A 12,912-nucleotide genomic window follows, 5' to 3' on the forward strand; every position below is an offset into this window, starting at 1 on the left:
TTTTTTTCTTCTTTCCTTCTTTTACTTTTTAGATTTTTAAAGCATAATTTTCTAATGTAGTTGCCTTTGTCTTGGGATCATGGACTGGATAATGTAAGTTTTTGAGATTTGTTGAGATTTATTCTGTATTTTATGACTGTTGCATGTCGTAAAATACACATTTTTAGGAATGTATGTGCTGCATCTTTGGCTACCGAGTTCTCTGTGTATTTCTTAGATCCAGCCTTTTATTTGTGTTAATCAAATTTATATCCTTACAAGTTTTTGCTGTTATTTTCTTTGTTTCTTAGGGAAGTATTTTAAATCTTCCCACTGTGACTGTGGATTTATCCCTTTCTTTTTAGATTCAGAAAATTCCTCCTTTACTTGAAGCTCTATATGGTATTAGAACATATGAGGTGGTGATTACTGTATCTTCTTAATGGATCATTTACTTATTATTTGATGCCTTTCAACATCTATTTGTGAGGGATTTCTTTTTTTTTGCCTTTAAGTCCATTTTGCTTGCTATTTAAGTTTGCTAGAATAATTTTGCCTCATCTATATCAGTTCCATCTTTTTGTTTTCCACTTTTTCCAGCAAATTCTTTAAAGTAAGTCACTTGTGAGCATCATTTAGCAATTTTTTTTTCATTCTGTTCTCTTAGTGCATAGCTGTAAACTTTATCATGCATATTTAAGTCTTTAGCAAACCAACTCTTCGTTCCTCCTCACAACGAAAGATCTTAAATATGGTCCTACCACAATGCAACCCACAATTTGTGCAAAATTGTGTAATAAGAGCTACAGAGCTAATGAGAAACATGAGGTTAGAGACACAACACTCAAGAACTTTGTTGGTGACACATACAAAAAAGAGAGTCACCTAATGAAAATAGCACCTAATAAAAATTTGACACGTATCGCGTTGTCCCTACAGGCTCAGCCCTGGGGGGAGATGCCTGGCACGGTCCTTCTTGCTAAATCTAAAGCTGGCACTTTCCTTTATTGCATTTCCATTATCCTTGTAGGAAGTCCTCCTCTATTCTTATTTTGATTAATTCTTAGCAAAAATTTCTTGGGCATATGTAGGCATTTGAGGGTTTTATCCTTTTTGTTAGACGTTGAATGGGTATTACGTAGAATGGGTGGTGAGTGGGATAATTTATGTATAAATTCAAGGAATCTAGAATCATAGGATTATTGGCAGCTTGGACCACAACTGGGTAATAAAGAAAGGAACTATTGACAATAATCATTGTTAACGTAATTCAGACTTAATTGCCATTAGAAACTTCAACTTACTGTAAAATAGAGCTATTCCAGGTGTTGACATGGATTTGGGTCTGACACAGGAATTTAGAGGAAAGAAATCAGAAGATGTTTATTGTACTTCCCCCTTCCCTATTACAGCTATGTTCCGTGGAACCTCCATGAGCCAGAAAGAGGCAAATTTGACTTCTCCGAGAACTTGGACCTGGAGTAAGTGCGGTTGCTGCTTCTGTGGCCTGTCCCGGGTTGGGGAGGCAGAGAGGTGGCTCCTTCAGGTTGATTAGAAACTATGGGGCCATCTTGGTTCTGCTTTGAGAACCAGAGAGAGGCTGGGGTCAGGAGCCTTGTTCTCAGGACCCACATGCTCTCCATGAACCTGTTACTCTCAAGGGTCTGGGTCTGTTTCCTCTGAGCCCCGACCTCTTCACTGCAGCCCAGAGGTACCTAATCCCCAGTGTCTGCCCTGTTCTGCAGTGTGGTCCAGCCACCTAGGGTAGCAAGGCCGCTGGGGTCAGTTTCAATATTAGGATCCCCCTGTACCCTGTCTGATGCCTTTGGTCCTCATGCCCCCAGTGGAGTTGTGCAGAAGGTCCCAGGCTGGGAGCAGGTAAGAACCCAACTCCTGGGGCCTCTGAAGGGAGGGAAAGGAGGGGCTGGGCAGCTCCACCACCTTGTGATGCTGGGCTTGTCCCCACTCTCCCCTCTGAGTTTTGAGAGCTGCTGACACTGACCTCCCTAGGGCCTTTGTGCTGATGGCTGCAGAGATCGGGTTGTGGGTGATTCTGCGTCCAGGCCCCTACATCTGCAGTGAGATTGACCTCGGGGGCTTGCCCAGGTGAGCAGGGCTGTGAGTCCAGACTTGTTGTAGTAAAGTTGCTGGCTTTAGTAAACATAAAACTTCAGTCTAATAATGGATGAGCACCTCCTCTGTGTCTTGCACTGTTCTGTGCTTATACACATCATCTCTGGCAATGGTTACAGTAATATAGTGAGGTGTAGGTGCTCTTGTAATCCCCATTTTATAGATGAGACATTGTCCTGGTGCTCTGGGCATGTGGCCAAGAGTGTGCAGGGGGAGAGGAAGCATCGGGATGATCATAGTTCTCTTTCCCCACTGGAGGGAGCTTTGCCTAACTCTGTCCATGGGTGGGAAGAATGGGAAGGGAAGCTTTAGACAGTGAAGAGTGGGCTTGTTCTGATGATGTCTAATCTTATTTTATCTTGTCAATGGAAGACCAAATTCTCTGTACTATGAGCCCTCAGATCCCCGCCTTTCCCTCTCATTTTTTCTCGGCCTGTTCTCTCATCTGTGATGCTTGTCCTCAATGCAAACAACTAAGGTTCAGGGTGAGAATTCAAGAATGCTCTTCTGTTATTGTCACAAGCTGGCAGGACTGCCCATTTAGTCCATGGCTCTGCTCCAGGTGAGCACTTTTACTCCCTTTTGTCAGGTAAAAGCACTGCTTTTCTCCAAGATGAGTTTGTTCTCTCATCCCAGCTCACGAACAGAAAATACCTGACCTTGAAGGAAGAGAGTGCTTTAGAGAAGCAGCAATTCATGGGGCAGGTGAGCTGGATCCCTGCCCAGCTCTTTACAGGTGATCTGGGGGCATGCTTTCTGTCTTGTAAGCTCCTACTCTGTTCCGGAAGTCTGAGCCATTAGATGAAATGCCACCCTCTGCCTAATGTGTAGACATTTTGCTCAAGAAAAATGTTTTTATTTTTAAAAATTTTTTAAAAAGATTTTATTTATTAATTTGACAGAGATAGAGACAGCCAGCGAGAGAGGGAACACAAGCAGGGGGAGTGGGAGAGGAAGAAGCAGGCTCACAGCAGAGGAGTGATGTGGAGCTCGATCCCATAACGCTGCCAAGATCACACCCTGAGCCGAAGGCAGACGCTTAACGACTGTGCCACCCAGGCGCCCCAAGAAAAATGTTTTTAATGAACTGAACAAGAATAGAGGACAGTATTCAATGACAGGTTAAACTACCTCTCATTAAGATGTGGGACTACAAGTCTTGGTAGTAAGTTGTAAAGTGTCATGTCAATGGAGTTGGTATCTTTTCTTCTAAATCTGTGAGAATGGTCCAAAAAACTGACAGCTGACATGGACACATCCCTTCAGGACTTCTAAGCACTCCAGGACCATGGACATGAGCTCAAAGGATGTAAAACTGCCAAAGCCCCGCCCCCACTTATCCTCACCTCTACCCTCCCACCTCAGACACTGAGCTAGTCCCCTTTTGCCCCCAGCTGGCTGCTGCAAGACCCCGAGATGATATTGAGAACAACCTACAAGGGCTTTGTTGAAGCAGTTGATAAGTATTTTGACCACCTGATTTCCAGAGTTGTTCCTCTCCAGGTAAAGCAAATTTTCTGTTCCTTCTTTCTTATCTTTGCTTTAGGAAAATAGTTTTTCTGGCTTGTTCACAGAATAGGCCATGCCCAGTCTCTATGAGAATTGAAGCTGACATTCTTGCAATGTTCAATTCTAGACCTTGTCTCAAGTATAGCCTTTACCCCAAGGGTTCTAGAAAGACACACATCATACAAGGGATGGACAAAGGGTATTCATTTGTGGCTGTCGCTGTTCTGAATGTACTTGACATTCATTAAGCTCACTGATCTTCATACTGCTTATTTTTACTCTTAAATTATCTTCGTTGTTTTGAATAGTTGGTGATAAAACTCAAAAGAGTATGAAAGAGTTTATGGTGAAATAAGCCTCCCCTCTTACCCTGAGCCACAGCCGTTCAATTGCCTTTTCAGAAGATTTTTGTGTGTCTTTCCAGAGATTTTCTACACATATAGAAGCAAATTATTTATATATACACTTACACGTGTGTGTGTATTTATGCATACTTTTTAATAAAAAACATACAATTCCCACTGGGCTTTTTTTTCACTTAAAATATCTTTTTGAAATCCATTCTTTTTAACGTCTGCCTAGTATTCCACAATTTGGATACATATCATAATTCATTTAACTAACACCTCATCATGGACATTTGATTTTTCAAACTTATGCTATAATGCGTAACTTGGTTCATATGTCATTTTGTACCTGTGTGAATATATTTGCTATTGCTTACATTCCCATTTGTTTTAGTTTCATAAATGCACAGAGCACAGACACCATGCATTTTCCTTTCTTCCTGGAGTCTCCAGATCTTATTCAAGGTACCCACATGGCACAGATCAGTCCATGATAAAAAAAGAACATTATACCCTGCAGTCTACAAGGCCACAATTATTTGGTCATTATGTTTGATTTTTAAAATACAACTCTCTTTCAAACAAGAGGAGACACATGGTTATTATTTAAATAAAAATAAATCTTATTTTGAGTGCATATATCTGGATAAAACTTAAGGGGGGATAAAAACCAATTATTAGGTAGTAGACCAATAGCTAATTATCTTAGATTCTTTTTTGGGGGTTGAAATATGCAGATCTAGCCCTTTGTAACTAATTCTTACTTGTGAATTATGAGCTAGTCTTAGAATAATCTGAAAGAAAAGGAACTGCAGATTAGGAATGGAAATAAAGGGCAATACAGATTAGGAATAATGTCTCTGCAGTACAGCTTTAGGAGAGATGAGCAATGCTTCGGGGAAGAAGACATCATCATTAGGATTAAACTCTGGGTCTCTTAGGCGGAATCAAGGCACATCTTTCATTAAAAGGGCTGGAAACCATATGTTTCTGGCTGCATTTCTGCCGTATAGGTGGGACCAGGTGCAGTCGGAAAAATCTCTGAGCCTTAAAACTAGAAAGATTTTGAATGTTTGGCTGGAAGTTCAGACACAAGTACAAATACCACGTACCATTAGTACAGATGCAGCAAGCAAAGCGAATTTACAAACATGCCACTGAAATCATGAGGTAGGAAGTCCTAGGAAATTTTTAAGAAGCAAGGAATTTTAAGTGCAAATGAAATTTATAGGGCTTATTATTACTAAATGGTTAGTATTTTAAGGTTTTCTATTTGATTATCTTCATTGTTTTAATTGTTATATTTAAATATCACTTAGAGTGTCTTTACTCTTTCACTTGGGATTTCCATTCTTCTAACCCTGTTTGTTTTGTAAGGTCATCTGTGAATTTATGATGCAGTTTTTAGAAATCTCACCCTTCAGGTTGGGAGAAGATATGGTTCAATAATACAAACAATTTTTCTTAATTCATCAGTGTGGAATACTTATGTTCACTCAACAAGTAATTATTGAGCACCTGCTGTGTGCCAGGTGCTGTGTAGGAGCTAAGCCTCCAATGGTGAGAAGGACAGACATGGTTCCTGCCCCATGGAGACAAATGACCACTTATAATATGAGGAATGATTGCCGCAGTGGAAGAAGTGCAGGACACCCCTCCTAGGGTAGCAACAGGGAGAAAGTGAGGTTCAGGGCATGGCTTTCCAGAAAAGGTAACTTGCACAGTGACCTGAAGCATGGGCAGGTATTAGCAATGGTCAGGAATCTCCAACATGGGTAAAGATCAGAGAGCAAGAGATAGAACGAGGAGTTTGAAGAGCTGGAAGAAGTTCAGCTGGTGTGGAACATAGACAGTGAGGTGGGAAGGAGGCAAAAGGTGAGGCTGTAGAAGAAAACCCAGCACACATGCTCACTCTCTTCTGCTCCAACGCAGGGGTGTGCTCATTCTCTTCTGTCCCGTGTCCAAAAGGGAATACCTTGGTCTAAAATTGGCATTTACTCTGTAGGCAATAGGAGCCATGTGGGGCGTGCAGCGGTCAGACTGTCAAGAGCTCACTCTGCCTTCAGTATGGAAAGGCTTCTGCATTGAGTGTGGAAGGTCATCGAAAGATTAAACATTGAAAACTTATAATTTCTGTATGATTTCAACTAGGTTACTATTGATGACAGTTGGCACGACAGCATTGGAAGAATTATTGGGGTGGTTTGAGGGGTGGAGTCAAAGTGAGAAAGCCAAAGCAAACAAACCAAACAAAATAGAACAAAGTGAGAATGCAGAGAGGAGTGAGTGCAGACAACCAGTAACTCTTTCAAGAAACAAGGCTCTTAAAGAGGAGAGAGCAAGAGAACTGTGGGTGGGGGACCAGTCCTGGGGTGCAAGTGCTCTCCCTCTCCGATTGAGGGTTCCAAATAAGTTTCTATGATGCTGGAGGTCTGTTGGTTTGGAAGGAAAGGTTGAAATTACAGAAGGTAGAGGAAGCAGGGCAGAGAGCAGGTGGTAGGAGGCAAGGAGACTCATGCATGAGTGGTGGCACTATCCTAAGGCAGGAGGAGGAAGGGACACCTCTTTCGTTTGTTAGGGAGAGTGGACAGGGTGGGCATGGAAGCAGGGGAGTTTATAGATTTGAGATTCATATTTAAGCAGAAAATTAGTATGAGAAATAGAGGGAAAACTGTGGGAGTCACTTATCTCCAAAGACTAGGGAAGGCAGGACTCTGCAACAGCTGAAGTGCCTGGAGGTGACTGACTCCAGGACCTGGGGGAGGAGAGGGAGCACCAAAGGGACACGAGGTATCTACTTGGATCAAAGCTTACCGTACCAGGTGTGTGATCTTAGCAGCAAACTCCAAGACTTCAGGCTTTTTGCACCAGTAGCTTCACATCCCCCCTTGATCTGCTTGTCTCTCAGTACCACAAGGGAGGCCCCATCATCGCAGTGCAGGTGGAGAATGAATACGGGTCATTTGCCGTGGATAAAGATTACATGCCTTATGTTCGAAAGGTAAGAGACACTTGGTTTGTCTTCATATTTGCATGCTTCCTTCCTCACTCTGTCAGTTTTACAGGCATGCATTTTCAAGGCCCTGCTGCGTGGGTGACCCTGTGGTCGCTGCTCTGGGTGATGAGAATATGTGAGATCAAATTCAGTGTCTCTGTGACTCTGCAATGTTGTCGGGGGTGGTCAAGATGTACTCAGATAACTTTATTAGGAGATAAAACAGGACGTGGAAGGATTATTCCTTTCTGTTGCTGTCTCTATGACCCATAATTCCCCTCAAATCTGGGGGCTGGTAAATTTACATCCATAGTAAGTAATGCTTTATGAGCTTAATGCCGATGACTCTCATTGTGCAGCTTTCTGACCTGTAGTGCTAACATTCTTCTATTGCCTTTGCTCCTTCATGGGGGGAAGGTCTCAGGCCAGGGAATAACTATAGTCTTGCTGGGTTGCCCTTCTGATGGGTCAGGCCCCTTCCTGTCCCTTATTTCCCACAGCGAAGAAGCTGATGAGTTTTAAGTATAAACTGGACCTCCTCCCCAGGTTGCTAAGCAGAACGCGGGCTTGCATGTTAGCTGTGTCCACACAGAGACCTCTGGGTGGGATGATCTGGAAAGCAGTGGGGAGGAGCTGCCAGCTGGGCAAGGGAGAGCAAACAGGTGACAAGAGGGGGAGGAGGGCAGGGCTGGGCTCCCCGGACATCCTGGCTCCTGCCGTACAGCTGTGGCCTCTGGGGCTGGACAAGGTCTGTGAAGGATTCCCCCCCCCAACTATTTTCAGGGGCAAAATGTTAGACCCCCTCAAATCAGTCTCATTCAGCTAGCATTGTTTTTTCTTGTTTTTCAAAATTTACTACTTGACTACCCTGCCAGGCCCAGACATGGCTCAGTGAACACGTAAGATACACAGATAGGGTCCTCTTGCCCTCTGGCCAAGTGTCTGCTCCTCAGCCGTTAGTAATTTGCAAATTAGATTTCCCCTTCCCTGAAGCCATGACAGGCTTCCTTGCTTCCTTTGAGTGTCCAGGTAGGACCCAAATTTTATGAAGTTTATCTGTGATCCCCACAGCCTTGGCCTCTTCCCTGCCAGCCCAAAGTGCTTCAAAAACTTCTCTCTTTCTCTTGGATTCAGAGCCTCCCTCAAGTACTTCCTCGTAAAAGTCAGCATTGTGTTTTTCCCCTTGAGGCTGTGACCACAGCTGTCAGAATCCATAACTCAGCTGCTCTTGTGGTCATCCCTGGGAAGAACACAGGCTGGGACAGAGACCACAGTTCCCTAATTTACTGAATTGCAGATGGTCAGACTCTAAATTCACACCTTTCTCTCTAGCTCACACATTGCCCAAGTGAGCCCAAGCTATATTTTTTCCCTAATTTCCTTATGTTTCCTTCTCATGGGAACAAGGGAAGTAGATTCATTTTGTCCTGTGTTCTCAACAGGCCCTGCTGGAAAGAGGGATTGTGGAACTGCTCGTGACTTCGGATGATGCAGAAAATCTGCAAAAAGGCTACCTAGAAGGAGGTACACATTTAGACTTAACTTTAAGGAAGAACTGAGGCTCTTCACCAGCCAGTTTGAATCTTGAACCAAGTATATCTCGGATGTCTCTCTTTCCCACGTACATTGAAGTGGACTCCAGAAACTTGATACTGATGAGGACTCGAGGTCCAAGGGAAGAGCTCACACACCAACCCCATCTCTTTCCCTCACTTGTGTTGTCTTTAAAGAGAGCTGTAACAAGATCTTCTGGCCTCAGTATACTTTTCCATCTTTCACAGTTTTTCCGGCAAAGAATCTGGATTGGTGCTGGGCATGGCTTAGAATCCAGGTCTTCTCGGGGCACCTGGGTGGCTCAGTCGTTAAGCGTCTGCCTTCGGCTCAGGGCGTGATCCCAGAGTCCTGGGATTGAGCCCCGCATCGGGCTCCCTGCTCTACTGGGAGCCTGCTTCTTCCTCTCCCATTCCCCCTGCTTATGTTCCCTCTCTCACTGGCTGCCTCTCTCTCTGTCAAATAAATAAATAAAATCTTAAAAAAAAAATAGAATCCAGGTCTTCTGGGGCGCCTGGGTGGCACAGTGGTTAAGCGTCTGCCTTCGGCTCAGGGCGTGATCCCGGCGTTATGGGGATCGAGCCCCACATCAGGCTCTTCTGCTAGAAGCCTGCTTCTTCCTCTCCCACTCCCCCTGCTTGTGTTCCCCCTCTCGCTGGCTGTCTCTCTCCCTGTCAAATAAATAAGTAAAATCTTAAAAAAAAAAAAAAAGAATCCAGGTCTTCTCCACCAATGTGGAAAGCCACGTGGAGAAACAGAAGATACACATGTGTCAGGAAGCCGGCCAAGGCCAAGTTCTAGTCCTGGGATCTTGCAGCCAGAGGCTTACTATGGACTCTGAGTGGAGTTCATCCAAGAGAGTAATAGAACAGTTCAGACCATAATCATAAGGTGATGATAGTGAGGGAAATGACCAAGGTATCATCAGCAGCCGTTTGAGAGCAGGGGAGTATCTGTTATGTAGTCCTTAGTTCAAGATCAGTTACTTCCATATATTGCTGTTCTCCCCTCCTTTTTGGTGGCTCTTCCCCATGTTGTTATGGTGCAGTGGGAAGTGTGCTGAACTTGGGTCAGGAGACTTGTATTCAGTTCCTAAGTCTAATCAAGTTGCATGATCTTGGCTGTTCAACTTCTCTACATGAAATGTGGTTAATTTTAACTGCCCTTCTTAACTTGCTTTGTCCTTGCAAGTTCCCAGTGATGTGAGGACATATATGGCAGCCCTTTGTACTTTGCAAAGTGGATTATGAGTAGTGCCTCATTGTCCTTACTACTTAGCACCTCTTCCTTCTGTGCGCAAGGTGTGGGCCTCCAGCCATCCCCTGGTGGCACTGACACAGTACCTCACGCAGCACCTGTCTCTTCTCTCTATAGTTCTGGCCACCATCAATATGAACACATTTGAGAAGAGTGCTTTCGAGCAGCTTTCCCAACTGCAGGTAAGGATGTCTTAGAGATGAAGAGTCTTTGCTCCTTTGCCTGCCCAAACCCCCTAGCCTGTGCAGCTGGTGTTCAATGAGAACGGGCCCGGCAAGGAAACTGCTGCTTCCCCCCTCAGCTGGGTTCCAAAGCAATTTGGGGAGTTTATACCTTTTGTCATGGGGAATGAAGAGGAAGTCCTTCCATCACCACTGTTAGTGAAGCACCTCATGGAGATGACTAGAGGGAAGGTGAGGGGATTAAGTGAGGTTAAGCAAAGGGAGATGATATTCTTTTTTTCTCTGCAAGGAGGAGCTCAGAAATGGGCTATATACATTGCTGAGAGAGGACTCGTACCTAGCTTTGCTGGAGTCAGCCTTTTTTTTTTTTTTTTTTTTTTTTTTTTAAATTTTTTTATTTATTTATTTGACAGAGATAGAGACAGCCAGCGAGAGAGGGAACACAAGCAGGGGGAGTGGGAGAGGAAGAAGCAAGCTCATAGCGGNGCCTGATATGGGGCGATCCCATAACGCCGGGATCACGCCCTGAGCCGAAGGCAGACGCTTAACCGCTGTGCCACCCAGGCGCCCCTGGAGTCAGCCTTTTTTAGCCAGACTGCAAATGATGGGAGTGAATGACTATTGTACATGAATTCACTAACAACCATGGATTGAATAGCTCCTATTTCCTCTCAGTGGGTTGTCCCTTGTGATGGTTCCAAAGATGGACAAATCATAGTCCATGCCTTTGGGGATTATATCCTTTCTTCACAGAACAGCTGGATTGAGCTCTTAAAGACCAAACTGATTATGGTTTCCTCTGCTTAACACACTTTCTCAGGTCTCCTTTGTGCTCAGGATAATATCCAAAGCTGGAGCCATGGCCTGAGGGGCCTGGTGTAACCTGATGCAGTCTTCCTTTCCAGGCTCAGCCCACACTGCTCTTCTCCCTTAGGCAGGAAGGCCTTCTTCAGTACAGCAAAGTATGGCGAGCACTTGGCCAAGAGCCTCCCGAGGTCCTTCCTCCAGTGCCCTACACCTCCTACACAAGCTTTAATTAAAGAACAAATTAAGCTTATTTCCTCTTCTCACTAATTTCTACACATCTTCTGACCTAGTAAATAGAAGGGACTCTGCCAGGGCTGCACTCATGGCTATCTAGTTTGTTTTTTGTTTTTTTAAGATTTTATTTATTTATTTGACACAGAGAGAGGCAGCAAGAGAGGGAACACAAGCAGGGGGAGTGGGAAAGGGAGAAGCAGGCTTCCCACTGAGCAGGGAGCCCGATGCGGATGGATCCCAGAACGCTGGGATCATGACCAGCATCATGACCTAAGCCGAAGGCAGAGGCTTAACGACTGAGCCACCCAGGTGCCCCCATGGCTATCTAGTTTTTAATGGCTGTAGTAAGTATCTTTTTGTTGTTGGTTCTTTTTCTCTTGTCACTTTTTAAAAATTTTTAAAATTTTTAAATTATTATTATTTTTTTTAATTTAAATTCAGTTAGCCAACATATAGCACATCATTAGTTTTTGATGTAGTGTTCATTGATTCATTAGATGCATATAACACCCAGTGCTCGTCACATCACGTGCCCTCCTTAATGCCCGTCACCCAGTTACCCCACCCCCACACCCACCTGCCCTTCCACAACCTGAGGAAGTTTGTCTCCTGGAGTCATGGGTCTCTCATGGTTTGTCTCCCTCTCTGATTTCTTCCCATTCAGTTTTCCATCCCTTCCCCTATGATCCTCTGCACTGTTTCTTATATTACACATAGGAGTAAAACCATATGACAACTGCCTTTCTCTGGTTGTCACTTTTTTTTAAAAGCAGCTTTGTTGAAATATAATTTATACACCATTAAATTCACCCATTGTAAGTATACGATCCAAGATGTAGAGTTTTTCAGCCACCACCACAATCTGAAGATTTTCCCCACACTCATTTGTGGTCAATCTCCTGGTCCCATCTCCAGCCCTAGGCAAATGCTGATGTTTTCCATCTCTATAAATTTGCTTTTTCTAGACATTTCCTACATATGGAGTTGTACAATATCTAGTCTTTTGTATCTGGTTTCTTTCATGCAGCTTGTGGTTCATCTGTACTGTAGCATGAATCAGTACTTCATTCCTTTTGATAGCCAAGTGGGTCATGACTTGTATCCTATGTCTAAAGTCATAGCCAAAGCCAAAGGTCATGCAATTTTTCTCCCATGTCCTTCTTCTTTCGTACACTAATATGGTTAAACATGGGTTTTGAAAGTTGATCCAGTCTTGTATTCCTGGGATTAATCCTACTTGATTGTGATATATTATTGTGTATATTCTGATGGATTTGATTTGTTCATGACTTATTGAGAAGTTTTGCTTCCTTGTTCATGGGGGATATTGGTCTTTGGTTTTCTTTTCTTGTAATGTCTTTATTTTAGAATCAGGGTAATACTGGCTTCATAAAATGAGTTTGGAAGTATTCCATCCTTTTCTATTTTCTGGAAGAGGTTGTATAGAATCCATAGCATTTCTTAATGTTTGGTAAAATTCACCAGTGAAACCATCTGGACCTGAAGTTTTCTTTTTAAAAAGACTTTTAACTAGAACTTTAATTTCTCTAATAGATATAGCATGATTTAGATTATTTCTTCTTGAGCAAGTTTTGGTAGTTTGTGTCTTTTAAGGATTTATTCTATTCTATCTCATCTAAGTTTATGATTTCATGGACACAAGTTGTTTGTAATATTCTGTTGATATCCTTGTAATGTCTTTGTTGTCAGTGGTGGTGGCCCTTCTTCCATTCCTGATGTTGGTAAGTTTGTGTCTTCTCTCTTTTTATCTCAGTCATCGTGACTAGAAGTTTATTAGTTTTATAGATCTTTTCAGAGAACTAGTTTTGGCTTTTTAATTTTTTTTTGCTTTATTTTCTTTTTGTTTTCTATTTGTCGATTTTTTCTTTGATCTTTAGCACTTTTTATTTTGCTTCTT

General features: G+C 43.2%; 1 protein-coding gene across 2 annotated transcripts in view; it reads left to right on the forward strand.

Moving 5' to 3' along the window:
* Positions 1-12,912, forward strand: part of LOC100471178 (beta-galactosidase-1-like protein 3) — a 52,734-nt gene that overhangs the window by 4,950 nt on the left and 34,872 nt on the right. For both annotated transcript variants that reach the window (XM_034666119.1, XM_034666120.1), the window contains exons 4-9: positions 1,392-1,460; positions 1,990-2,085; positions 3,507-3,615; positions 6,877-6,969; positions 8,406-8,487; positions 9,889-9,953. In XM_034666119.1, coding sequence (XP_034522010.1) covers positions 1,392-1,460; positions 1,990-2,085; positions 3,507-3,615; positions 6,877-6,969; positions 8,406-8,487; positions 9,889-9,953 — 514 coding nt within the window. The remainder of the gene's footprint in view (positions 1-1,391; positions 1,461-1,989; positions 2,086-3,506; positions 3,616-6,876; positions 6,970-8,405; positions 8,488-9,888; positions 9,954-12,912) is intronic.

Source organism: Ailuropoda melanoleuca, chromosome 8 (assembly GCF_002007445.2).
Source record: "Ailuropoda melanoleuca isolate Jingjing chromosome 8, ASM200744v2, whole genome shotgun sequence".
Classification (NCBI taxonomy): Eukaryota; Metazoa; Chordata; class Mammalia; order Carnivora; family Ursidae; genus Ailuropoda; species Ailuropoda melanoleuca.